A 27,012-nucleotide genomic window follows, 5' to 3' on the forward strand; every position below is an offset into this window, starting at 1 on the left:
AGGAAGGGGCGGGGCGGCTCCAGGAAGGGAACCGGAGCGCTTGCGCGAGGGACGTTGCCGGAAGGCTCCGGGCAGCAGGAGCGGTGGGGGCGGCGGGGGTCGCGCTGCAGGCCGCGGCAGCAGGTGAGACCTCGTCCCCCTCACCTGAGGGGTGAGCGGCGCGGGGCCCGGTGGGTTGGGTTCCCGCTGGGAGGGCGATGGCCATTTGTGGGGTGGGAGGAGGGGCGGCCGCGGAGGTCGCTTCGAGTGGGGCCGGACTGGCTCCATCCCCCGCCCCTGGCTGCGCCCGTCGGCCTTTCACCTCCCGCGAAGCCCGTCGGCCGTTAACAGCTCGATTCGCTTTTGCGATGGGAGGGAGGCGCCGCGCCGGGAGCGAGCCTGCTGCCCGGGCAGCCCTGAGGGGCGGGGGCGCGGCGGGGGCACCTGGCGAGCGGCACGGGAAGGGGAGGCGCCTTCTCCTAGTTTCCCCCTTGCTGCCTCCCCAGTGCTCAGCGAAGTGACTGCCGGGCCGCGGCGGACTCGGCTCCAAATGTCACAGTTCATAGTTGTCCGTGGTTTTTGTAACTTCAGCACTGCAGGTGCGGCCTGCGTCGAGTGATTTTGGTTTTGGTCCTCGGTATACGCAAAACCAAACGCATCTTTGGAAATTCTTTCTCTAGCAACATGCTGCCAACCACTTCGGTTAATTCTCGGAGCCAGGGCAACGGGGCGCTGAGCCCCAGAGATGCGGCGAGACACACAGCTGGGGCTAAACGCTACAAGTACCTGCGGAGGCTCTTCCACTTCCGACAGATGGACTTTGAGTTTGCGCTTTGGCAGATGCTTTACCTGTTTACTTCACCGCAGAGGGTTTATAGGAACTTTCACTACAGAAAACAGACAAAGGACCAATGGGCAAGAGATGATCCTGCATTCTTAGTGCTTCTCAGTATCTGGCTCTGCGGTGAGTACCGGGAAGTAGTGTAAAAGGGAAGGGAAGTTTAGGGATGAACATTCATGGCCCTTCTACACACACACACCCCCAACACACCCCCAGTCCATAGCCTAACCTTTTGGAACTCAAAGTGGGAATTGGAAAACAGGAGGTGTAAGTAATACTATGTAGTCCTGAATTAATCTTTCTGTTGCAACTCATTTTCTATTGTGTTTCAAAGTGTGTAGTTCCCTGGAACTTTACAGACAGTAACAAAAAACCATGCCACATAGCATTGCTTTAGTTCAAAAATACTGAACTGATTTGGTTTATCTGAACGTTACAGATAAAATACTGTTTTTACAATAAAGACCCTAGTGAGATTCTATATATTGCAGAATTGAGCTATAAACAATATGTGTCCTGTAATTTTTAGATTGAATTGAAAACACAGTAAGAAGCATTATCCTAGTCTTCTGTTATGCAGCACGTTGCTGTTAGTAATATCAAAACCATTAACTCTGAAATGAAGGTATCACCACACACACGGTTTGGGTTAACAAGGAGCTTTGATAAGACAAAGAATATTCTATTGCAGCACTGTGTGAATTTTTTAAAAATAGTTTGGGCGGAGCAATATAACTTGCTGTTACATCGTTAAACCCAAGTACAGATGAGCATTCTCCAATCTGTGAAAGGGGTTATATTATGAATAAATTGTGTTATACCTAGTATTTGGTGGGGAAAAAAAAAAAAAAGAGCCGTTGGACTAAAAATCTCAGGGAGAAAAATAATAAGGAAACTGATGATTTTTTTTTAACAGTGTACTCAAAAAAACCATTGGTTTAAGATCTCATGCTTTCTTTTCCACAGCTAACTTTAATAATTTTTTCTCCTTTCAGTGTCTACTGTAGGATTTGGATTTGTGCTGGACATGGGGTTTTTTGAAACAATAAAGCTGCTACTTTGGGTTGTATTTATAGACTGCGTAGGCGTTGGCCTCCTGATTGCAACGCTAATGTGGTAAGTAGTGACGTCTGAAACTGAGTTCAGTATTGCTGTTTGGGCATGGATAGTCCCCTGCTGTTTGCAAGACACTTGATTCTCTGTTTGGGGTAAAATTTATAAAGTATGTATTGACTATAGGTTTTGTGCTGTTGTGGTAATTGTCTCAAAATGCTGCTTTAAAAAAGAACACATCTCTTTATTTACTATTTCCTGCAAAAGATGAATGTTCAGAAAGTCTGGATTATGATGGACGTTTCGGCTTGTTTGCTTTCTTCTTGAGCTGGCTAGTCTTCAGCAATAACATCAAATAAACAATGTGATCAAAAAAAAAAATTCTTCATTCCTTATTTTGATTAAACAACTTAAGTAATGTAAGCCTGCAGATGATTATGTTTACATAGGGCAATATACAGTTGGCCCATGCTTCTTGCTGAAGATTTTAGCTATTTCCACTACAAGTAATGCCTGTTGTATTTCACGCATGTTGGTATTGTTGCTTTGGCAGTAGTCACTGCCAGTCTTATCCTGTAATGTCCAGACACCTGCAGAAGGGGAGAGGCAGTAGTGAATCAGTTTATCACCCAGGCCTCGGCACATTACAGATGTGTCCTGCACCGGCAAGGGAACTATGAAACAATGGGAAGTTGCTGTTTCTGTGCTGTGGCAGGGGGAGGGCACCAAAGCAAGAATTTTTATTTTACCAAGAACTTAAGGAGGCAAGGGCACTTAAGAGTTCTTGGTGATGGAGCTTACATCTTAACCTGATGCCGATCGGAAGAGGGATAGGTTACTTTCAAACAGTAACCTCGGGAACTCCTGCTTGTAATCGCAGAATTCAGGATGAGGCACATACAAGAACTGTTGCTGATAGATGAAGGGTCTGTGTGACCTACTCTTCTGTCTGGGACAGCAACCCATAAGTTGCTTGGGGAAGAGCATATAGTAATGCTTCCACCCACCCTCCAGCAATTTGTGACTCAGGATGCAGTCTCCTGAACCAAAAGGACTTCAGCAGCTGTTGGTTTTCCTCTGTCCTTTAGTCAGCTTCTTGCAGACCTAAATATCAGTCACCTGCCTCCAGTTTGGTTCGAATCCCTTCTTCCAGTGCAGGGCCACCTTTTTTTTTTTTTTTTTTTTTTTAAAAAAAAAAAGCTCCCCCTGTTCCTGATGAGTCTAAACCCCTTCTTGCCTCCCTTCACCTTGCACTGAGGCTCTACCACTTTCTGACCCTGCCCTTGGCACAAAGAGTATGTTGGAGGAAGCTACTGTGAGAAGCTCTGGTCTCTTAACTTCTTATTTCTGAGCATATATTGAATTCTTGTTCCTCTTCTAAATGGGATGCATTTTCTGACGTCAGCAGAACTTCAGCTGAAGAAAACAAAGTCTCAAGGCTTGTTCTGCATGCTGGAACACCAGGCAGCGCACACTCTGTGAGCGCTGCTTTTCAGTAAAAGAACGGGCTCATCTGCAGAGTGCTCGCCTGCCCTCTCTTCGTGCTGGCAGTGCACCGTTGCTGTGGAGCCAGGACAAACCCTCTCTGTGTGAGGTGTGCTGATGGTGTGCAAGCTCTCTTCTGAAGCCATCTCTGTGTGTACAAACAAAAGCGGCACGCTGCCCGAGAACTTGGACTGCATTGATAAATCCATTTTAAAAAGCTATGTTTCTGTATTACCAGCAGGGTAATGCAAAGAATGCAATTACAGTTTGAACAAAAATGTTTTAATGGGAGCCTGGTCTGCATAATTCTTGCATATTTTTCTCCCAGATGCTTTGTTGGGGTAGAGAGTTAGGATATGTGTAGCTTACTATCTCAAACCAATGTTTTGTTGGTCAGCTTTATAGATTCACATTAACAACATTTGCAAATATCTTTTCATGTAGGTTCATCTCTAATAAATACTTGGTGAAGCAGCAGAACAGAGACTATGATGTGGAGTGGGGATATGCCTTTGATGTTCATCTGAATGCTTTCTATCCGCTTCTAGTCATTTTGCATTTTATCCAGCTGTTTTTCATCAACTGTAAGTAGAATATTTTATGCTCTGCTTCAAAAATCATGCTCTGCCAAACCAGCTGAGGGCAGTTGTCTCTTTCAGATGTCATCATATCCGATTCTGTGATTGGGTATTTTGTTGGGAATACATTATGGCTGATTGCAATTGGCTATTACATCTACGTGACATTCCTAGGATACAGTGGTGAGTAACAGCAGCTTCTTTTCTATTTGAGTAAAAACAAGAGCATGATTTTAGTCTATTAATTTGTAAAGCGTAGGCTCAACTGGGTGTTGAAGTAATTCTTTGTGGTAAAGGAGTTTGATAGAAATTTACCACTCCCATGTTTCCAGCTGGGTGGACATCTTAACCAAAGAATTTGTTCTTCACCAACTTCCCCTTTTGTATTAGACCTGTAGCACCACAACTTGTTTTTCCTGTTCCTCTGTAAATCTACTGCAAAATGTTTGCATCGGATAAAAAAATTCTGTGGTGACTTTAAGACTATAGTTTTAGCTAAAACAGGTTTCCAGGGCATTACCTATAGCAATTAACTCCAGTACTCTTTCATTTGTGATAAGGGTAGGACTAGCAGGGCAGAGATGACAAACTGCCCTTCTAAGGCACCTGGCAGAGCAGTACTCTGTTTTCCTGCTGTCTTCCCCCAAGGCCATTCTACCTGAAGCACATTTTTCAAAAAAGCACTACTTCATACTTGCTTCATTGTTGCTTCTGTTTCAGCACTGCCCTTTTTGAAGAACACAGCTATTCTTTTGTATCCGTTCGCACTTCTCATCATGCTCTATTTGATCTCATTAGCATGTGGATGGAACTTCACGAAGATGCTTTGTTCCTTTTATAAATACAGAGTGAAATAAAACCAGGACTTCATGTATCTAATGTTTATTTTGGTTTTATCTTAGCTGTCCTGACAGTAGAGAAAAAGTTAAGAAACATTTTGTAAATGGTTGTAAATTTCTCTTTATTGTAGATAATTGTGTAAAAAAGTTTGAAGTGTCCTTTTTTATTAAAATATTTACAACAGTAAACGTTAGCAATTTTGTTCAAATACTTTTGCAGTACATTCCTAAAAACAAGTTACTTGTACATCTCCGTAGCTTAAATTTAACTGCAACAAGTCTATTTAGCATAACTCTTACTGCAGATATTTTGCACATACTGGCATAAGCTCTACATTAGGAGGGTTGTGACATGAAAAAGCAGTTTTATTTAAGAATAATATTGGAATACCTTGCCTTGGGATTGTGTGAGAGTACAGATCTTAATTGTGTTGCGATGGTAAAGCAACAACTCTCTCTAGCTACAGAACTGTCCTTTCCTCTTATGAAAGAACTTGAGAACAGATTTATTTTAATGATTACTTCAAAAATACACATGGACAACTCTGGCACACAGAAGAAACGGTGATGAAAGGCACAATTAACATGACCCAGATCAGGTTTCCAAATATAGCAGCAAGTTTTTAAATCCAATCTCTAGAAGTCCCGTGGGCATTATTACACCCACCGTTACAAGTGGCAGGCCAGTGAACATGGAAGGGACGTACAAGTTTAGTTTGGCTACAAGGGTGGGCTTGTGGCAATGCCTGCAGCTGTGAAGTCCACAAGGCAGGAGTATAAACTGACCATCACAAACAATACCTTCTGGAAAATGAAGATGACAGCTTTCCAGAGCAGGGTTCAGTATGAAACATGAGCACTAGGATTCAGTTTCCAAAACAACACAACAGTAAACTGGTTACAGTAAGACTTAATATTTCAATACTAGAATTTGATCTCTGAGGAAAAACTATATTTATCTTAAAATACCAAATATGCTGGCAGTGCATCTTACAGTACTGTGTGTTTCAGCCACTGTTAAGGCTTGAAGAGAATCGTGTTCCCCCCTCAGCAGATGCTGAGCAACGTTCCCCTTTTCACGAGGAAAGCACTGAACTGCTGATCCACACAAGGCCAAGGATTCCAGCCAGGACCTGCTCCCACCCTGACTCACGGCACAAGCTCCCGTCCTGCAGGCAGCTGCAGCCTCCTTTTCCCTAACAGGAATCCTAGCACCAGTGGTCACCCACTTCAGTTCAACAGTAAAAATACTTCATATTTAGTGCCCTGTAGTGCAATACCATTGAAATCAATGAATGACTCGGGGCCTGTGTACCTTCCCTTTAGAGATATCAAAGTTTGTCCCCTTGACAGAAGGCTTCATCGTTCTCAAAATTAAGCTACTTTAAGTTCTAGCAGCTCACTGTTTACAGCAGAAATCAGCAAAACCCTTAAGAGACCACTAAGGTCAGAAAAGTGACTTGCAAAGATGAATTCATCAGGTCTGCATGGAGTGTTTTTTACGTCAGCAATCAATGCTAGCCTGGAAACACCAGTTGTTTAATAGCCTTTCAGCCTTATGCTGGTGATTGTAAAGGTGATTTAAGAACAAGGGGTTTTTTTCCCCTTTCTACTACAGTTACTTGCTTTAGCTTTTTCAGAATACATCCTTCCTAGTAATAACAAATACAAAACCTAGGCTTAATTAATTTCAGGGGAGCAAGGTTTTAAGAGATGTAATTCTTTTTTTGCCCCACAAGACTAAAATAGTATTTTCCAAGTTGAAAGCAAACATTACTACAATACTTCATCTGGAGCAAGTATTTCCAACAAAAAGCAGAGATTACTGAAATGATAATATACTTGGAAAAAGAAAAAAACAAAAAATTTTATGCAGTTGTTCAATTTTGTCAAAGACTAATCACACTCCAGCCCATTCAAGGAATCATGTATAACATGGGCAAAGTATAAATTGATTTGCTTTAAACTGACTCAAGGTATTTAAAAACTGCTTTTGAAACAGCTAGATAAGCAGTGATATGACAGAAGAGTCCAGTCTTTTATTGGTTCGCAAATCATATGTTTGAAATTTTTCTAAGCCATCTTTCAGTTAAGAAAAAACAAATGCATCTGTAGGAATATTTTCTGTCAATGCAAATACATGTTTGAGATGTCTGCAAAAGCGCAAAGCCTTACTCAGTGTTTTAGGAACACTCTTGAATTAAAAAAATTAAAAGTGCTAATTTGGGATCACATCCTGTTCACATTATTTACAAAGTTTTCAGTAGGACTACCCCCTGAATGAGCAAAGCAAGATTATACTGACAGTCATATTTTCTTGGTCCAGAGCAATCCTGATCAGCTCAGGAAAGCCAGTGCTCTCATCAGCTGGCCTGTTTGGCAACCAGTATAAGAAGTTAAGAATAATTTGCCCCAATATGAAGGTTTCTGGTAATGCCTTTGGTTTCACAGAAGTTCTCTTTTCTGAAGCTTTAACAGCATCAGAAGGAGCTAACAGGATCACAGGACAATGCAGTTTAGTTTAAAACACTTTCCATTATTTGATTACTATAAGATTCAGCGGCCTAGAGAGGATTTTTAAGTCCACAACAAAAATAACTTGAAAATAAATATAGGTAGGAAAAAACTTGACAAAATCAGGTATTAGGCTTAAGACGCTGAGGAACTCTTGTGGTAATACTGTAACTTATGACTGCGACATGTAAGAGGCACCTGCCCAGTTGTAAACCATGCCCAAGCTAATGACTGTTGGGCCAAACAGCCAAAGCGTTATTTCACCGTAAGTCCAGGAAGGAGACTTGCCCCACTTTACCCTGCCTTTGGGATTGGAATTTGAAAGGTAGAAAGCCCAAAATAGCTGTCTGCAAAAATAATTAGATAGAAAATATTTTCCCTGTTTTTTCTATTTCTCAGCAAAATTTCCAAGCATATTTGCAGAACTGTTTGATTAGACCAGGTCTGAATTTACCTGAATCTACAAAATGTTAATTTGTATTAATGTGGCACATTTATTTAGAGAGCATATAAGCTCAGGAATATTTAAAGCAGCCCAGAGTATTTCCAACTCCTGCTAGTACAATGTAATAAAAATGCAACGATCTTTAGGAAAAAAACATATTTTACCAAGCACTAGTTGGTTTGTCATCTTTGATAAATTTCATCTCAACATTTCTGAAAACTAAAATATACTGTTAACCAGAGTGCTGCAATCAATGTGATAAGGGTTCTATATATCTAAATATATTAGTAATGATTCATCTTAACTACTGTGAAACATCAGGAACAGTGATGTTTCAAGAATAAGCACACAGCTTTCTTAAATAAATGGTACCAGTAAACTTTTGAACTCATGGAAAAAGACGAAAGTCATTGTCAGTAAAACTACTTATATTAAGAAACTGCAATATCTAACATTTCTGCACTCTAAATTGTAATAAATAGCTATAAATTACTTGCATCATTCATTCACAGGCACAGCTGAGAAGAAAACCTAAATACTTTCTTGGGCTTCTGCTAGCTAAAGTGTGATAAGAAGCCACTTCATGGCAATAATTTGATGGCACAGCATTATACACAAACAAACGGGGCTGTGGCACCACAAGAGGCTAGATTCACACAGAATTCTGAGCCTGCTCACCCTCATTCCTAAATCCAAGAATAAACTCAATCTATGAGGCCAGTACTTAGCTTATGCCCACAGTCTCTATAGGCAAGACGAGCTTTCCAAGTAACATTTTATTTACATCGCCTGATGCAATCAGAAAAAAGTAAACAAGGCCTGCCTGGTAGCTTTCTACTTTTCTTCAGCTTATACTAGTCGTTCTAAACAGATGGTCTTGCATCTCTCTGTACAAGTCTTGTCTTCCCTGTGTCCCCAGACAACATAGCTAAAACAAAATGACTGTGGTCTGTAGAAGTAGTTAAGCTCTTGAATACTGCTGAACTGTCAAAGCTACAACACAATTTTCCAACAAGGCAGAAGAAAAGCCAGGTTGACTCTATATTCCAGGGGTGGTGGCTTGCAGTGCTGGAGAGTCAAGTTTAGGCTCCTGCTCCTTTTACAAATATGTCATGAAAAAGAGGCCAAAGCTATTAGTCGAACTTTCATGCTGGAGGTATGAACTCAAAATCCTCACTCCAGATCAGGGACCCCACAACAGGTTTTGTGCATCTGTGCCCTGACCACAAAGATGTTGGGGATTATGGAGGCTTTTTTCCCCACAGGGACAACTGGGCCAGCTTTTGAGTTCCAGGAGGCTGGTTCACAGCACAGCTGCGAATCCCCAAGCCAGGGTAAATGCCTCCCTCCAGTGTCAATCAGGCACTTCATTCCTAGTAAAGAGAGGAATTTCTCTCTCTCTTCTTCCTGACCATTTCTGACTGGGTAGCTTAAACCTTCCCATGCCTGTGTCCTTACACATAAGCACCTCAGCAGAAGGACTCTTAAGAGGAGCGGCAGCGTTTCCGCTTTGGATTTAATCCAAACCACTTTCTGTTCCTGACTGAGTTTCCAACTCATTTAAGATCACTGTTGTTTCTCTTGAAATGAAAAGGCAGGGTACTAACTTGAGGCCAAATTCAGTTCCTATTAAACATTAGTGCAAGTTACTACACTGATCAATAAAGGAGTCAAACTGAAACCTTGTTCTTGAACGATGGAAGAAAATAAAATAAACTGTAACTACTCACTGTAATGTATCTAAAATAAACACTGCAATAACAGAACTTTTTAAAAGGAGAGCTCTGTAGATCAAATGTATCTAACTACTATTAATTCTTTTGATAAAAGGTAAGCTCTGTTACTCCAAAGCAAAGCTGGAGAATGATTATTTTCAATACAGAAAATGAATTTGTTCAGGCTAGGAAATGTCTACAAAGATTTTTAGAAAGAACTGTTTGGAATTGAAAAAATTCTTCTAAAATGCAATGGATTCAATCGAAAATCACCGCAGATTTAGTACATAACATGAAACAAGACATTTCAGCATGCTTTTTATGTGGCTACAAACTGTACATAGTGGAATTTCATAGCCCCAAAGAATAATGCTCTTCAGAACTCTGTTAATGCCTCTGAACATCATTCAGATTCTGTGTACAAAACTACATAATTTAGAAACTTAATCTAGTTTTTTTTAAACATGGCAGTATATTTGAAATATGGTATTAATTTATGTTTGCATCTCCAAAGAAAAATGTAGAAAGATAACTTAAACTAGAGAATTCATAAAAAAAACTATATCAATTTAAAATTTTACTGCATAAAAATATGTACTTTTCAAATTATTTTAATAAATTAAATATCCCTAACATTTTTAATATATATCCCTGACAGTCTATAAAAGAGGGTTCTTGTTATAGAAAATAAATGGAACTCCGAAAGTACCCCCTTCACAAAACATATTTAACAATAATTATATTTTTTTCTCCTTCAAGGAATGTAACAATATGTACAACTTCTCTATATTACTATACTATCAAAATAGTACAGGTTAAGCGTAGCAGGGTTCTGTAACCATAAGATGGTAAAGTCACATTAAAGTGGAGGACACCTTAGGCCTCAGACGAATGTTATCAGTGTGGAGCATCAGTTTCTGGATGGATCAGATAAGAAGGGATAAATACAATCTTCTCATCTACAGTAGATTTCACAAGAGGTAGAGTTCAAGTGAAAATGAAAGAAATTTGGAATAAGGTGCATGCTCAGTATTTTCAATTTGTGACTTGCTAAGGATGTCAGATTTTATAGGAAAAATTTTCAAGGATTCCTTCTTTTTCCTCTAAAGCAGATTTCCATGATCAGTTTGTAATCTTTTTGATATGAATCTGAAATAGAGAATCAGAAAAAAAGAAGTCATGTTTTAGGTTATTACATTTCTCAGTAATAACAGGTAACTGTTTTCAGCATTAGCCAAAATTTTGAGCTTCGAAACACTGACAGAATGAAGAATCTCACGTTTGCCAGTTTTACTTTTAAAAGGTTCTACTACCTCTCACCTCATTCAGAATTGCCCAAACTGCCGAATTCTGTATTACTGAAAGCCGGAATGATGAAATAGGGTTTAGGCTGGGGTCAACTGTTCCTTCAGCTACACCGTTTTCAAATTTCCCTGCAAAAGAAGCAAAAGTATATCCTCAATTAACTCATTCAACAAACTGAGGTACAAAATCTGTGTCCATAAAAATGTATCTGTAGTATCACAATTCACAGGTGAAACCTATTGCTGGTGGCTGTAGGATTGACTGGTATCATTCCTGAAACAAAAGACAGTCAGTGATTTTTGATGTCAGATTCTGTTTTGCAGCAGCAAACAAGATGAGGCGTATCATCAGAGCATGCTGATCTGAGCAGGATTACACTTAAGAATAAAAACTTTGGAACTGTGTAAGGGTATGAGCACCTCAAACTCTGGGAAGATTTTGGCACAGATTTTCATTTAATATCATGAAACTAAACATGGAGCCCCTGGCTTACAAGTTTTCAAGGAGGATTAAGGACAAGGAGTATCATTCATACATAATGTATTCCTATTTAAAGGATCTTCAATTATATTAGGATGAATAAGAATCCAGTTTAAAAGCCCAGTTAGACTTTACACTTAAAACATATACACAGCAACTACAATTCATTAAGACAAAGAAAACCTTGCTTTTGTTATAACAGGGATGCCCAATCTCTGTCCAGCAAGCTAAATACAGTCCACGAGTAGAATTTCTCTTCCCTGACAACAGGTACCCTGGCACTGTCCCCAGGAACTGCTTGGCTATGGAGATGCCAATCTCATCCCATGACGAGACAGCTGATTGTCTGTAGGGCAGCTTCAAATCCAGGCCAAGAACCACAGCTCACACAGAGGCACTTGTGCAGTCACAGGACAGAAAAAGTGATCTTGTACAACCTGGAAATGACTCTACAATACTCTAGGTGATCGATCCTGGCAGAGAAGTTAGATGTAGCTGCACTACAACTAAGAGTCACACTACATCTTTGTTTAGTACATCAGTCTCAGAAAAGAGATATTGGAAACAATATTAAGTAAAGCCTACAAGGTCACGTACGCAAAAACAAATGATCAAAACTCCGTTTTAAGTTTGTTTTGGTTTTAATGAATGTGTCTTAACTGTTGCAATAGTAGCAATACACATTTCTTTCCACTGTGACATACCTATCCTGAAGTAACCATCCTCCAAGCGTTTGTCTTTGGTTTCTCTGCTTAATACCAGTTCTTCATTCTAGAACAACAAAGCATAAATGAGATCATTTATTTTGACATATGACTTTGCCAGGGAAAGACAAATGTATGTGCACTGTTGTTATATATTCAGTATCCATCTTTTCTAAATAATTATGAACCAGCCTAGAATAGTTATTTATAGCCTTAGACAAGCCAACACAAAAAAAAAAGAAAAAGAAAAAGCAGTAGTGTTCTAGAACTGAACGGCGTTTGGCTTCAAAGTGGAAGAAAGAAGTACTTTAAGTGCCCAACGTAACTTGCATGGTAACTGCCACGTGAACAGAATACATAGCAGATACTGGCATACACAGTAGAAGAAAAGCAAAGGCAGGATCTTGTCTTTTCCTATGCTTGAACCAGAGATTTCTCTCAGGACAAATGAAACTTACAGCTTACTTTTTGATGTAAGAATTTGGGTGAGATGAAAAGCCATCAGACCAGTGAGGGAAGCTCTCTGCCTCACTAAAAAGGGATGGGTATCAATAAGCTTCTTTAATAAGCACAGAAAAATTAAATTGTAGACCAGAGCTTCAAAGACAGCTGGAAAATTACAACCAGAATCATATGATCCAATATTAAAAGACTGACTGTAAGAATTTCCTAGGAATCAATTAAAAATGCTTGACAAAACAGGAGATTAAATCCATCAGCTTTTTACATTTTTTTAAAAATTCCTACTTTTAAGGGAGGCTGCTAAAAAAGTGGGTTTGGGGGGGTTGGAGGGAGGGGGCGGGGAGGTGTTTGGTTGGTTTGGTTTGGTTTTGGGTTTTTTTTCCAGTGTATTGCTTAAGTCCCAGAAAAATCCAGTCTGGTGGCTCTCCGTTTTCTAAGGGTTGTTTTTTGTTTTTTTGAATTCGGCTTAGGGAGGATCAGAGTCGAAATACCTGAATGGGCTTCCAGCTCTACTGAAGTCCGTGATGGTGAAATAGTTCCCTCAGGAGAGTACCTATCATTCTGCAGCTGCTGTCCTCATATTGGTGACATTTTCTGCTGACACCAATGGCTTAGGAACAGGCCAGATGCAGAATGTCCTGCTTACCTTCCCACAAATTGCATCAATAGCCACAGAAGCTCAGTAGCATTACTTCCTTAAGGGGTGCTCCAGTTTGAGGGACATTTCACAGCCAAGTATAGCCAAAAAAGAGACATGCTTGACGCATGTTTTTTCTCATTCTCTTGTGCATTCTTGTGGTATCTTGGGCCCACATGAAGTGAGGGATGCTGCTGTTTTTGTGGTTGAATATATTTCCAAAGGTCTTGAGAAACAAACCCCATAAATCTTATGATATAATATCCCACATATCATGTTGTATAATTAGAATCAAACTGACAAACTTCTTTTCAGGGGTGGGGGTGGTCAGAATTTCCTATTTTTGCTCGCTCCCAGGAAGGCAGCCTGCAAGAATAGGGAAGTGAACTCCTCCATGATCATTTACTTTTTTTTTAAAAAAAAAAAAAGAAAAAATATTCAGCATATGGTAATTTAGGCACAGATTTCAAAATACCTACACCAGGTGTATGGGAGAAGACAGAAATACTTTGCTATTTTAATAATAAACAAACTTGTCTGAAGTAATATCTTAATCTCTCAGAGTTTTGTGATATAAATGGTTAGCTATAATATCTAGTTGAAGAAAAAGAACCCATACCATCTGGCTTCAAGCAAGAATATACTTTAGATAGTGTAATGCCCTCCTGAGAAAACTCAGACTGATTTATGCAAAAAAAAAAAAAAAAAAAAAAAGGCGGCCCAACAACCAGTAATCAGAAGAAACAAACACATTTGGTTTAAGAGTCCAGATATTTCAGTATCGAGTATGGTTTGGATATGTGTCAATTCCTGAACCAAGACTTTTTTACTAAGTCAAAAAGCAGATTGACTTAGCTTTCCCATTTTCCAAAATAACACAGGAAAGGGAAGATTGTTTATTTTTGATTTAAACAGTAGCAATGAATTGAAAGAAACTCAGTTTGTTCACCTCCAAATTACCAACAGCACTTGTAGCAGACAGCACTCTGAATGAGTATCTGAATAGTTACAATAGCTTTCTGTGAATAGATTTTTAAAATAGAATTTTAAAAAATAAAAAGTATGAGAGCATCAGAGCATCAAGATCCTACAGTTAAAAAAAAGGAATTCATGTCTCACCCTGTTAAAAAAGTCAATAAAATTAGGAGGTTTTGCTTTTATCCTATAATGGAGAAGATATAAATCAATAAATTCATACCTGAAAAGGCAAAACTTCCACAGTTGTGTTGAGAAGTATGTCTCCTGGATGCTCTGGATTGCCACTGTGAAACAAGTACCTATAAATGAAAAGGGAAAAATAAACCAGTCTACATACAGTCAGAATTAGCTAAGTTACTATCTTACATGTTAATAGTCACATTACAGATGTTACAATGATAAACATAACTTTTACGCTGGACCTACATCAGCTGGCGATAAGAAATGAATGACAGTTTCACATACTACTGTAATTGAAAGAGCTGAAGTTTTGCATTTTTTAAAGAATAGTTGGGCAGTAATTTACTTAGAAAGGTAGTTTCCATAATCTGATCTTGACAGGTTGCATTATACAAAGTGACCAACGCTGTAGTCATTATTGCCTGGCATGCACTGCTATCACCTCCAGAAGCAGGAGTCCTGCTTCCCTTGGCCTCTCCCCATTGCTCCCCATCACGTGCCACTCTTCCTCATGCCCAGAGGATGAACTCCACAGATGCATTCTGAACCAGTTCTGGGAACCTATCCAAGCCAACCTTTTGCCAGGCCAGTTTTCCCCAAGACCAGCTCTGCACTCTGGTTCATTGCAAAGTCTCATTAATGACTGTGCCAGGAATTCCCAACCCATATCCACACCTTTAATGTTACCCAAATTCAAACTTTTACTCCAAAGATGGATTTTTTTTTTTTTTTTTTTAACAAAGAGCATATTTCTGATGTGTATACACACAGAAAAGGACAATTTTTTTTAATACCTGTACAAAGTCCATTACCCTTATTCGGCTGTGCATTTAATGAATTTTCTTTTTTTTTTAAACGTGACAGAGTATGTTTAAAACTGTATCAAAACCATCCCTATATGTATCAAGCAGTGAAGTGCAAGTGTTCAAATTCTAGCTGCCCACTCAGCTTTTGCAGTATTATGCAGGTGTAGATCATGTTACAAAAGACACAGATTAAGTCTCCTTTATATATAAAATAAACTTCGTATTCTATTGAATACATATTATGTAAACAAGTAACAATATTTTTTTACCACTAGGTGGTATCACTGCTTGAAAAATTGTTGATTACTTGCCATTTTTTCTAGTGGACCAGAGTTTATTCAGATTACTGTCAAAAACTACCTAGATATTACACCTACTCAGATGCCACTTTTAACAAGCCTATTTCACTTTTAATATGTTTAAATGAATATGTAAAAATCTATCAACACATTTCAAACCTTTCTTCAATTGGAACTTAGAAAAATTAATCACAAGCACCATCTTCAACATTAAATACATCACCAGCCAGGGACAAAATTAGTTCAGAAATGATCACTTGATTAAAATTACAAACATTAGCTCAATTTGCAATTTATTAAGACATAATTGGAGATGTAAATTCCAGTTTGTCTTTATCCAATATGCCTGAAGCCAGATAAGTACTTGCCATTAATCCACACTCCATAGCTACAAGACAAGTAGAAGAAAACAGAGCCCTCTGACCCTGACTTAGAAATGTCTGTGATCACAAAATGATAGAAGTCATTTTAAAAAACCCACATACACATATATAACATTTCTTTTATCAAGTCTCAGAAAAAGAGTAAAACCACACACTATGATATAAGAAAGCTGCATTGATTGCTATTGCTCTGGTTTCAGCAGAACTGCACAGATTGAACTGCAAAAACAAAACTGGATTCAGTAAGCTTCAGCACTGCACGTGCTTCAAGAACAATAATTTCCCCCACTGTAGTTTAATGTAAAGATTAGTCAATTCTAAAGCACACAAGCTAAAACATCCACAGTTCTTCCAAGAAAAATCTTATGACTTTTTCTAAATGTTAGTGATGTCCAAAAAGCCCCAAAGACTTCATTATCCTTTCTAGGAAGATGCCTTTACTCTAAGTTTCACTAATAAGCAAAACAAAACTCTTGGCAAAGCTGACCAGAAGACAACGTATACTCTGCTGTCTTCTGACCTAGCAGACCTAACCTGCCATTCTTTAGCCAGTCAGATATCCTAATCATTACTGGGAATCTTTCTCTTGAAACCATTGAAAATTCTAAGAATACTTATTTTAAAATGCAAGTGATCAAACACTCACATCTAAGGTGCTGCCATCAAATGCTCCAACCAAACCACAGACACAGTCCTTAGTGCTTTCTAGTTCACAAATATTATTTCTGAGAAGACACACCTAAAAAGCCACAAAGAAACTCCCTGTGATTTGTGATCACTGTGCTCTCAATGAATGGTAACAGGTTTGGGATGTTTGGGTGGGGTTTTTTGGGGGTAGGCAAGCAGGGAGGAAGTGGTGGTGGTGAGTTATTTTTTTGTTTGTGGGCATTTTTGGGGGGGGGTAGGGGTTTGTGTTATTTATTTATTTAAAAACAACCCTGCAACCATACAACCATAGCCAACCATTTCTCCTGCTTTTGAAACTTTTGAAACTGAAATGAGGTTTCCTCCCCTCAGCAGTCATCACTCCATTAGGACAGTGCACCCAAAAGTTGGCACAATGCCAAAACAATTTACAGAAGTAATTAATAAAATCTGATTTCCAGAGTTCCACATAATCAAACCTGCTTTTTTAGTATGTTTTCTATAACTATTTGTTTACCCATCATGCACATACATATATAACACATGCATGTGTCATCTCTTATTTAAAATTACGTTTAGAAAGAAAGGGGTATTTTTATATCTGAGCCTTGCTTGAACACTTGAGAGATAACACCTACTTAGACATAAAAAATTACACAGATTAAAAACCAGAAGTATGAATACACATACACAGTCAATTCACATCTACAATGAATCTTTTGTTTGGAAATAAAATTTACAAATGAGAAAATTTAATTTTAAATAAAATTTAATTTACAAACAAACATATATTCTACAGCTACTAAAATAAGTGTCATTAGCTATTCTTTTGTAAAACTTGCTGTCCTGACATACTGATAAATTACAAGTTTGCAAGGATTTCAGACTATGACAGGTATTTCTCAATAAAGACACTGAAAGACTCGGAAGTAGATGTGCTTCTGTCTGCTAAATTATTCTGACATATGTCCTGGGATTAACACATGACAGTCCATGCAAACAGTAAAAACATGCTTTTTTCTTCCTAGTTAAATGTTGTTTTTCTTAGGACGAAATCACTAAAATATTCTTGTCTACCTATTGCTTAAACATAACACCTTCTGAACCACTCTTTCAAACTAAAGTTCTGAAAGCCATAGACCTGTAAATATAGTAACCCTAAACAAACACAAATTCACCTAAAGGTAAAAAAAATACTACCATTACCTTATGAAATATTACTTCACATCTTTTTTTACTACAAACTACAAACATGGACGCATTTGGACATTCTTGTTGGAAGTCATCAGAGAAAAGTAATTCTAACTTACAACTGTTAAATGAAATACTAATGTATCTGAATCTTAGAGAACGTTTTCCTCTGGCAGTGTCTTTTTAAAGAGTCACAAGTCAAAGATAATAACTAGCTACTGTAGATATTCAAGAACAGAGACAAGCTTCTCTCTGCCAGAAGTTATTAAATGTATGAACATACATTCTGTTCACGACCTCAATGTAGTTTGAAAGTAATAGAGGATGCTAAACATTAACACCTCATGCGGAATAAAAAAATTACACAAAATTTCAAGAGCATTAAAGGTTTAAAAAACCCCAAACAACGAACCACCAGACAAAATGGAGCAAAGTCAAAGCTGCAAAGAAAACTTCAGTTTTCATACTCAGTGACTTGATTATTTACTCAAACTGAGGGTTTGATTTCTTGCCACGAAGCTAGATAGACCTATAAAATCAAGCAAATTGAAGGGAAAAAAAAATAAACCAGTAAACTGAAGCAAATATTCATACACATTCTAACACACAAAGGGAGGGGAGGGCAGAAGCATGATTATCATTAATACACTGATGAAAGATATCATTAATTTGCCAGTGCAGTTAACTGTTATGGTACTTTAAAAGCTTACACTCAGATTCAGAACTCCCCCAGTAGTAAGCACCTGGCAGGATTCTCATCTCCCAAAGTATGTGTATAAATTAATATAAATATTGCTAATCTGTGCTGTTAGCTTTAATATTCTTATCTAAATAGCTAAACTTTTCCATCACCTGTACTTTAAAGAAAAAAAATCCCAAATACTTAACCCTCCTCCTATTTTGCTTATGAGAGAATGTATCTCCTTTCCCCACATCAAAGCATATTCAGGCCCAGAAATCTGTTATTCTGTTACCTAATTTGTTTCCTTTTAGGCCTTAAAAAAAAATCTGTCTTACTGTCTTTTATATTTTATTTAAATAAATAGAAATGCCAATGATTTTTTTATATATATATAAAATATGATTCTATGCATTTTCTATTCTGTTGAGCAACTGAAAATTAGAACAGAACACACAACAACCTTATCAGTAAATTATGGCAGCTTTATAAAAGGAAATAATATACAAACATTCTTTGAAAAGCATAATTCACATCCACTGTCAATATATTTGGGGTTTGTTTTGAAGGGGAAAAAAAAAAAGACTTCTCTCACTTGATGGTAAATACAAATATTCTAAGAATCCATTTATGAACGCGGGCTTTTGTGCTCTGTAAACATCAGGAATCAAATCCTTTTCTCTACACATCCTCCTTATGTCCCTTTTTAGCAATCTGATATATTTTAGTATATCCCATTTTCAGAAAAGGAAAAGAGGTAGGAAGGCAGAGAGGAAATGTTTCCTTCCATGTTTGAGCAAATTATCCATAGCAACATGCAGCATAACAGTTTTTAATTCTGCACAACATGAATTTCTATAAAAGCAACATTCAGTCAGCAAATTTTTGGCTCTCTACAGATTCTGTCATCCACTGCAGAAGTTATTATTCACCAATTCTATCCAGTATTTTTGATCACTGGATGCAAATGTGGTAAAAGAAATCTAATCTACCTCCTCTCTGTCATTTTCCCAGAATACTCATTAGAATATGTTATTTTACTGTCAGTGGAAACCAGTATTAACCATGTACTATTTCCTCATGCAAAATACAAACAGAAGATGAACAATTTCTTTCCCCTCCCTCAAGCTCAATTTCTTCTCCTATCCTTTACGCCTCTTACCCACTCTTGCAAAAATTGCTTGTACTCCAAAAAAAAGCTTAATTGCTCAAGACTATATATACACACCCACCAAGTACTCACAATAGGTAAGCAATCTAATGGGAGCTTTTCCATCTTGTTGTTATAGTTCCCAAATTGGAAAAAGAAAAAAAAAAAACCCAAACAAAATCAAAAACCACAAAACCCCACCAAAACCACTCCATTAAGTTCTATGCAAAATGCCTGTCAAAACCAGCCAGTCTAACTGTCCGCATATAGACTGGACTGCATGTTTGAGACTGCAAGAGGTGAACTCTCCGTTATTACAGAAGTGCCAAACCAGCACACCAAAAGGAGAGAGTTTTCTCACATTTGTCGAAGGAACACAAAGTAGCCTGGCTGAAGAGGTGATGGGGGGATTTTGGGGAGTGGTCTGAGTCTTTTTTTTAATCCAACACACAGCTAAGAAACTCATTTTCCCACACCACTTTAAAAGTCAATCTAAATTTTTTGATAAGGTTACCCATACCATTTCCTAACTTTCTTCAACTGCGCAATATGTGTAGAATGCAACTAGCTGGGTGAGAAAATCTCATTCCTAGGTCTACTCTTGCCTTCTGTTTCCCAGTGAGGACTGGGAGAGCAGTTTTCTAAACCTGCACTGTGCTCTCTGGAGTATGTACACATCAACTACAATAGGAAAGAGTCTGGCATTAATTTAATTTCAACTGTTTTTAATTTTTTGTTTTAGAGGTCGTTTGGGGTTTTTTTGTTTGTTTGGGTTTTTTGTTTCTGTTGGTGGGTTGGTTGGTTTTTAAGGGAGGGGTCATTCTCTGTCCTGAAATCTCTGCTCTTCTCTTTGAGGAATTTACTCATTTTTCCAACACATTAATATTAGTTAAAAGGTCCTTATATTAATTAAAAGGCCCTTACGTTCTTTAACAAGGTTACTTCTGCTGAATTTTTAATCCACTGAAATGCAGAAACACTTTGGGGGTTGTTTTGTTTTGGTTTTTTAATATGCACATATATATGTATGTTGCGTGCACATAAACATTTTTTTCTCCCCAGCTTAATTCTCCAGAAGCACAAATAATAAGACTGTTCAGTTTTCTTAAATGTAGGCATTTGCCACCATTTGAGATGCACTTGGGTATGAGACTTTGTCACAGGCTGGCAAAATGCAATTACGACATCTCAGACTCAAGCCTTCTTGGAAATCAGGTGAAGTATTTTAGGGCATATCAAGTGGCATTAGACATCTAACACTTAGGTAACAGCATTAAGCCTATAAGATCTCTGACTAAGAACTGTAAACCCAGGAACACTGCCAAATACACAAATCTTGAATATTAGTGCCATTAAGGAGGAAGCAGCATGTCCTTGGCTCAGGCAGCTCTTTTCTTCTGTCTCTGATCCATACTTTGGGTTTTTTTCCCTTTTCATATGAAGTTTTTGCCTCATTGTTATGGGCAGAGATCCATGCCCAGAGCAAACAGCATCAGTGGCTGGGAGCCTGCCTGCCAAATCCCCACTGTCAGTGCATCCATTTGAGGATGTTCTACTCGTTAGTACAGAAGCTTATGCAAACACAGAAATCAAAGTACTCAAATTGTCTTTTTTTATATACACTAAAAATATTATTCCACCTGAAATAAACTGACAAACACCAAAACATTTAAAATAATAAATTAAGAGACTTACAAATATTTCCTATCACCTGACACCACCAGTAAAGCTTAATAAAATGAAAATTATATTAAACTTTAATAACCTGTATCTTTAGAATCAGAACAAAGGTTATTTCTAAATCATCCACCCTGTGTGTGTGTGCGTGTGTGCACACGTGCGCGCATATGTGGTTCTTCAGCTAAAATTGCCCAAGAAAGGTTGAATGTATTGCATCACGCTGAAGGATAGTTTCTACACTGAACAATGATTATGAACAAAGAACGGCTAATATATCAGTCAAGCTACTGCTGTACTAATCTAAAACCCAAAGAATTTTGCAGTTCCCTACATTTTAAGTGGTTCTTACTGCAAAAGCAAATGAGAAAGTTCCACTTCACTGGCAGTTTTGGAAAGCTGTTAGAAAGTCTTTTTCTCCTTTGTAATGCATTTGATCTTGTATCTCTCTACCCACAGGAGGACTTGCATCCTATAGGATGGATAATTAACTACATTTTAAATACATACATGACCAACTGCTATAGAATTACAGAATTGTTTAGGTCAAGTCCAACCATTAACCTAGCACTGCTGAGTCCACCACTAAACCATGTCCACAAGTGCCACATCTACATGTCTTTTGAATACCTCCAGGGATGGTGACTCAACCACTTCCCTGGGCAGCCTGTTCCAAGCCTGACAACCCTTTTGGTGAAGAATTTTTTCCTAATATTCAATCTAAACTTCCACTGATGCAACTTGAGAGGCCATTTCCTCTTGTCCTATCACTTGTTATTTCAGAGAAGAGAAGGACACCCACCCTAAGGTACTTTTTATATTGGTAACTTTGTTGTACTTTAAAAGCAGTTAAATTCCTTGTAAGTATTCACTGCTAGAGAACCTGTTTTAAAAGCTGCATTTATTTTCCTTCACAATGAAGTGGCAGTAATAACAGCTAAGCAACTGTCACTTCTTTATGCAGGTATTTTTCAGCACTGTCACTGTAATTTCAAAGCAGACAAAGTAATGTATATGTTTAGTTACCATGAGCCCAAGAAGATACTCTTCACACTCAATACATTGATTTTCTAGCTTAAATAGTCAAACATATATTTCTTGCATGACTGGGAATTCTGTTGTGACAAGATGCGACAGGAAATACATTTGAGGTTAACATCACAGGTTCCCTGGGATTCCAGGGTCAACAATATGGAAAATTAGATGATTACTTTCAAATCCTGCACATCCAGTATCTATGTCAATATCAGAAAACAAAGTAGTTGTAATCTACAAGCTGGTTTGTTGAAGTATTAAGATTTCAGTTTAAAGCTGTAATTCCAGTCAGCAAGTTCTACCTCATAAAATGACTTTATTAATAATCAAGGTCACATTAGGATGACTACTCAATAACTTGCTGAAAGAACACGACAACTATGGAGCAACTACAGAGTGAAAAACAGTGCTGAGGGGGAAGAAAAAAAAAAAAACCAAACAAAAATAATCCTTTTAAAAACATTCAAAATAACACTTCCAAGCAGTAACATACAAGAAAGGATGAGCTTCATATTTTAAAAATATAAAGCATATTTAGATATATATACACACTGGTGAGGTTGGTGTGGTTTTTGGGTTTTGTTTGGGGGTTTTTTTTGTTTTTTTTTTTTTTTTTTTTTACTTTCCACAGTTCAAAATACATCTTTGTCTCTTCCTGCAGCTTTTTGTTTTTAAATAAAGATCAGAATTTGAAAGCAATTTATACTGAAACAAATCTGAAGCCCTTTTTATAAATATCCATTCTAAATGTCTATTGCAGAAAAGATGACAAGTGTAAACATAATCTAATTAAAACAGTCATAGGTTATGTGCTTCCAAGGGCTTCCTCAATGTAATTACTGCACATGTTCTTTGAAAACAATATCTGATTTGTGTCAATCACATCTATAGGGAGGACTCTGAAACTTAGGCAGTCAATAAAAGAGATGGTTGTGATGATGATGGACACCAGCATCACTTAAGTGCTGCAATGGAACATCTTTCTGGGATGTGTTTTTTTTTAAATCAGGATCACATTCAAAGTTTATTACCTCTGTTCAAGACTCATCCACCAATATTGCAGAGCTTCCTACATACAAAAAGCCCTCAAACAAAGCAATGTCTAACATCAAAACCTCTTGACAATGAGCTGCTTGGGTACAACATTCCTCACCAACATCTCTGAAGAAAAAGAGTAGCTAGTAAAGAAGTATCTTGAATCTGTTATTTATAGTGAGGAAAATGAATTTACATTCAGTACTAGCATTAAAGTAGTAATAATGTATGCTTCATAAAGAAACTCTCAAATATAACTGTCAGTTTTAATAATTAAATGTGTGCTTGGAACAGCAGTGTACATATACCAAAATAGCTAAGTGGATTTCAATAATTACATAACAACCTAAGGGAACAGAAGTTCACTATTTCTTATCTTTACAATGTAGGCTGTTTTGAGCATTTAGAAAACACTCCATCCATTTACTTAAAAAAACCCAACCAAACAAAAAAACAACCAAAACCAAACCACACCTTCAACACTGCTCTGCAATTTGTTTTTAAGAGGAAAGCCAGTGAATCTACTTCCATTCTCAAGGATATGCTACTGAAAGAGTAATGTATCTTTTTATTGCAAAACCAAGAATGAGATCCTAGCTTACTATTGAGGGACTTCAGTATTGTGGCTGGAGATCTTTTGTTGGAAAAAAATTAAAAAGGTTCAGTACAAGAGCTGTTACTAAAATGAGCATTAGACAATTTCAATTTACACATCCCTGATTCTCCAGGTGTGGTTTAGAACAAGCACCATCCATCTGACTGTTCAATATTCAGCAGGTATCTGTCAACCAGGTCTTGGACAGAATAGCCACAACTGTTACTTTCTGCTCAAAGTGAGCTCAGCTCTCACTTTATTAAGAGATCCTTGCCAGTGTTATCCCTGACAATATCCTCAGATCTCAAAAATGAAATATTTAAAGACTTAGTGAAAGCTAATTATTAAACTGCCATACTGAGCAGAAAATTTAAATTCAGTTCAGCAAAACATTTGGCATGGAAAAGTCAACTATAGGAACAACTTAGTGCTCTGTCACAGTGTAACAGACCCGCCATTCATTCAGTCAGAGTTGTGGTCAGTATTTCCATTAAAAGAACTTGTTTATCAAGAATTTATTATGGGAGTTATTAAGCAGCTACACCTCAAACTGACTTGGCAGACAAAATTTTCTGTAAATTCAAAGAGCTTTTCTATTCCTTAAAAAAAAGGAAAACAAGGAAAAACCTGTTGCATCCCTTCAACAAACACAAGATAGCTTACAAAAGCGTATTTTCTACTCTTAATTCCCACAATCAGATGTATCTCCCCACCAGGTAAGTCTTCCTAAGACTCAGTCCATTCTTCCTTTTCTGTGTTTCAACCCTCAAGTCAGTTTTGGTTTTGACTGCCTCAGCAAGCATCCTTGAAATATCAGGAAACATCATTGCTCCACTTGGCCTTTACCTACCAAAATCTGCTACTGCTGAAGTTAAGTAGACAAACAAAAATAAGTCCCCAACAATTTGAAATTACAACATCTGCAGCTCTCATCAGCTACTGACTTTAGAAAGGCACAATACTGCATTTTTGAGGACACTGTGGCAACAGAAGCGAAAATCATAATAAACTTTGAAATGTCTTACAATAATAGCTCAAACAACGTTAAGTTAAATCTGAACAGTAACATCTCCCTTAGAAGAAGCAACAGAATACAAGATGTTCGCTTTCTTCTAAAATTAAAATGCATTTCTTCAATAAATAGAAATAATAACAATAAAAAGAAATCATCCTCTACTGCTGGGACTGTTCTTAACACAGCAGGTGGACGTAACTTCTTTAGGCCTAGCTACAATTTTCCAGGGCACAATAATGAAGACTATCTTCCCATCTTTTGCACAGATAATTAGTACTTACTCATTCCTGTAGCTCCCTCACCATTAAGGTAATACATATCAAAAAATATCTTCTTCAGACCTATGCATGACATTTTTTAAATAATAGTGCTGACCTAGGACACTTGCTAGCAATGCTTTCCAAAATTGCCATTGTGCATTTGACTCATCCTAATCCACCCAAGATCAACATTTGCTGTTACAGTTACCCTGTTCATAATGTAGATGCATATAATTCTTTTTTTTAAAAGCCCCAAAACAAACACATGAATTGGACAATGTTTACTTCATAATTTTGAAAAGAAAACATTACTAAAAAGAAATCAATGAATTTGTACATCTGAGTTGAAAAATATGTATTTTTTAAACTATTGGCACAGGATAAAAAAGATTCTGCCTTTAATTCAAGGAGGTATGGCAGTCATATTCCTCAACATATGCATCTTGGAAAGCTAATTAAGAAAGTCTTTTAAAGGACAGCAATCAACTGACAGAGTAATTTCACATCTCAAATGACAAACTTGAGTTTCATAGGTCAGACTAGTTTGGAATAACACAGTAACAAGGAAACTACTGATCCTCACTGTTGCATTAAGCCAAGGTGAAGACTTAGCCTTTGATTAGTACCAAGGCACAGAAGTTGACTAACTGGATTCAGTTCAGGACTGCAAAAAGGGCTGATTCACAAGAAAAGCATCCAGTCAAATTGGTCCCAAGAAATTTTGCTCTACCAGACTATAGGTACTGGCCTCAAACAAACACATAAGGTATGTGAAGAAAGGAGAAAAGGAATCCACTAACATAGCAACACTTAAACAGACACTAAATAAACAATTTATTTTATAAGTCTTGGACTACTATGTTGGCAAGACAGTAAAAAGCAAAGCAGCAAATGAGTCTCAATAAAACTAAAGGATGACTACGCTCTAAAGCACAAACTCTATTATCCTTATTTAATCTGACAAATAGCTAAAAAGAAGTCACCTTTATTCCTTTAACAAATCACAGATATTTGTATTTCAAGGGCACCACTCTGCTTTTTTTTTTTGGTTAAATTTTAACTTTTTTAAATAGGCCAACTTGGAGTCTTAGCATGGTGACTTTTTTCAAGCCCTAAAGCTACATCTAAAAAACGTTACCCTTCAGAGTTCCCAGCTTTCAGGTCTGGGGACATCGTGATATGCTCCAGCAAGATTTCTGATCTGGACAATCAAGGGACCGGCTGCAGGGCACAACATACTGTACCACACACCACGCTGTACAATTGCTCTGTAATTAGAAGCAGACCAACCAAGTACAAGTAGAATCAAACTGGCTTCTTTTAAATTCTCTTATGAACTGTCAGAGAAGCACAGGGTTTGAATTACATTTATCAAAAAGGCTTTGGATTAAATTTTTTAAAAAAAAAAAAAAAGAGCAAGACAAAATTTACAGTAGTAAAAGAATTAGAGGGAAGACACTAATGATCATAGTTTCAGCTGAACTCCAAAGACCCTACATCATTTCACTGCACGTTATAATGATGGTCCCAACTTCTATCTTCAAGCATTCTTGGCAAACAAGCAGCTTTAGATATGAGACCAAAGGCAAATAATTACTAACCTTTCTACATTGACTGGCTTGTCAAATTTAAATAGAATATAATCCCCAGCAACTGGTGTGACAGCCCAGAAAAAATCTTCCCCTACGTAGGTTTTTTCTAGCGTATGCCCCTGGTAGACTTTTAAAGATGTTGAAACCTCTGCAGGTGGATTCACGTGGATTTTATGCAGCAATGGTTTCAGGAAGTCTTTATCCTAATTGAAAGACAGACAAACATCAAGCTGGTCAGATAACCTGGTTTATTATGTTATTTTCCCAAGTGGTTACACTTAAAACAAACACTTGCATAAAATAGAAAATGAATGCATTACTCATTTTGGGGTGTATCAGATCTTGCACTGATTAACAAGATGAACATGCCATTAAAGTAAAAAACTCAGAAAAATATCTCCTAGCAAAAATCCACAAAGTAAACTGAGATTAACACTTCTCATACTTGATAGTAA

The 27,012-nt window shown here is 37.6% G+C and overlaps 2 protein-coding genes across 5 annotated transcripts in view; one reads left to right on the forward strand and one right to left on the reverse strand.

The window, feature by feature from the left end:
* The first annotated feature begins 36 nt into the window (after positions 1-36).
* UNC50 (unc-50 inner nuclear membrane RNA binding protein) lies at positions 37-4,964 on the forward strand. 2 transcript variants are annotated; one of them, XM_074815056.1, is made up of 6 exons: positions 37-123; positions 660-943; positions 1,816-1,936; positions 3,803-3,942; positions 4,018-4,119; positions 4,657-4,964. In XM_074815056.1, the coding sequence occupies exons 2-6, from the start codon at positions 664-666 to the stop codon at positions 4,791-4,793; spliced, it is 780 nt and encodes a 259-aa protein (XP_074671157.1). In that variant the 5' UTR covers positions 37-123; positions 660-663; the 3' UTR covers positions 4,794-4,964. The 2 variants fall into 2 exon arrangements, with proteins under 2 accessions (XP_074671157.1, XP_074671158.1); XM_074815057.1 differs by having other exon boundaries at positions 39-123; positions 571-943.
* The window catches only part of MGAT4A (alpha-1,3-mannosyl-glycoprotein 4-beta-N-acetylglucosaminyltransferase A), an 83,306-nt gene continuing 61,174 nt past the window's right edge, over positions 4,881-27,012 (reverse strand). For all 3 annotated transcript variants that reach the window (XM_074815053.1, XM_074815055.1, XM_074815054.1), the window contains exons 12-16: positions 26,567-26,760; positions 14,236-14,314; positions 11,939-12,005; positions 10,770-10,882; positions 4,881-10,598 (exon numbers count right to left, since the gene is read on the reverse strand). In XM_074815053.1, coding sequence (XP_074671154.1) covers positions 10,572-10,598; positions 10,770-10,882; positions 11,939-12,005; positions 14,236-14,314; positions 26,567-26,760 — 480 coding nt within the window. In that variant the 3' untranslated portion in view covers positions 4,881-10,571. The remainder of the gene's footprint in view (positions 10,599-10,769; positions 10,883-11,938; positions 12,006-14,235; positions 14,315-26,566; positions 26,761-27,012) is intronic.

Source organism: Strix aluco, chromosome 2 (assembly GCF_031877795.1).
Source record: "Strix aluco isolate bStrAlu1 chromosome 2, bStrAlu1.hap1, whole genome shotgun sequence".
In the NCBI taxonomy this organism is placed as follows: Eukaryota; Metazoa; Chordata; class Aves; order Strigiformes; family Strigidae; genus Strix; species Strix aluco.

Coding starts and splice junctions, on each gene's coding strand:
- UNC50 (XM_074815056.1), top strand. CDS start 664: ATGCTGCCAACCACTTCGGTTAATTCTCGGAGCCAGGGCAACGGGGCG. Junction 944..1,815: donor TCTCAGTATCTGGCTCTGCG/GTGAGTACCGGG, acceptor TTCTCCTTTCAG/TGTCTACTGTAGGATTTGGA. Junction 1,937..3,802: donor CTGATTGCAACGCTAATGTG/GTAAGTAGTGAC, acceptor CTTTTCATGTAG/GTTCATCTCTAATAAATACT.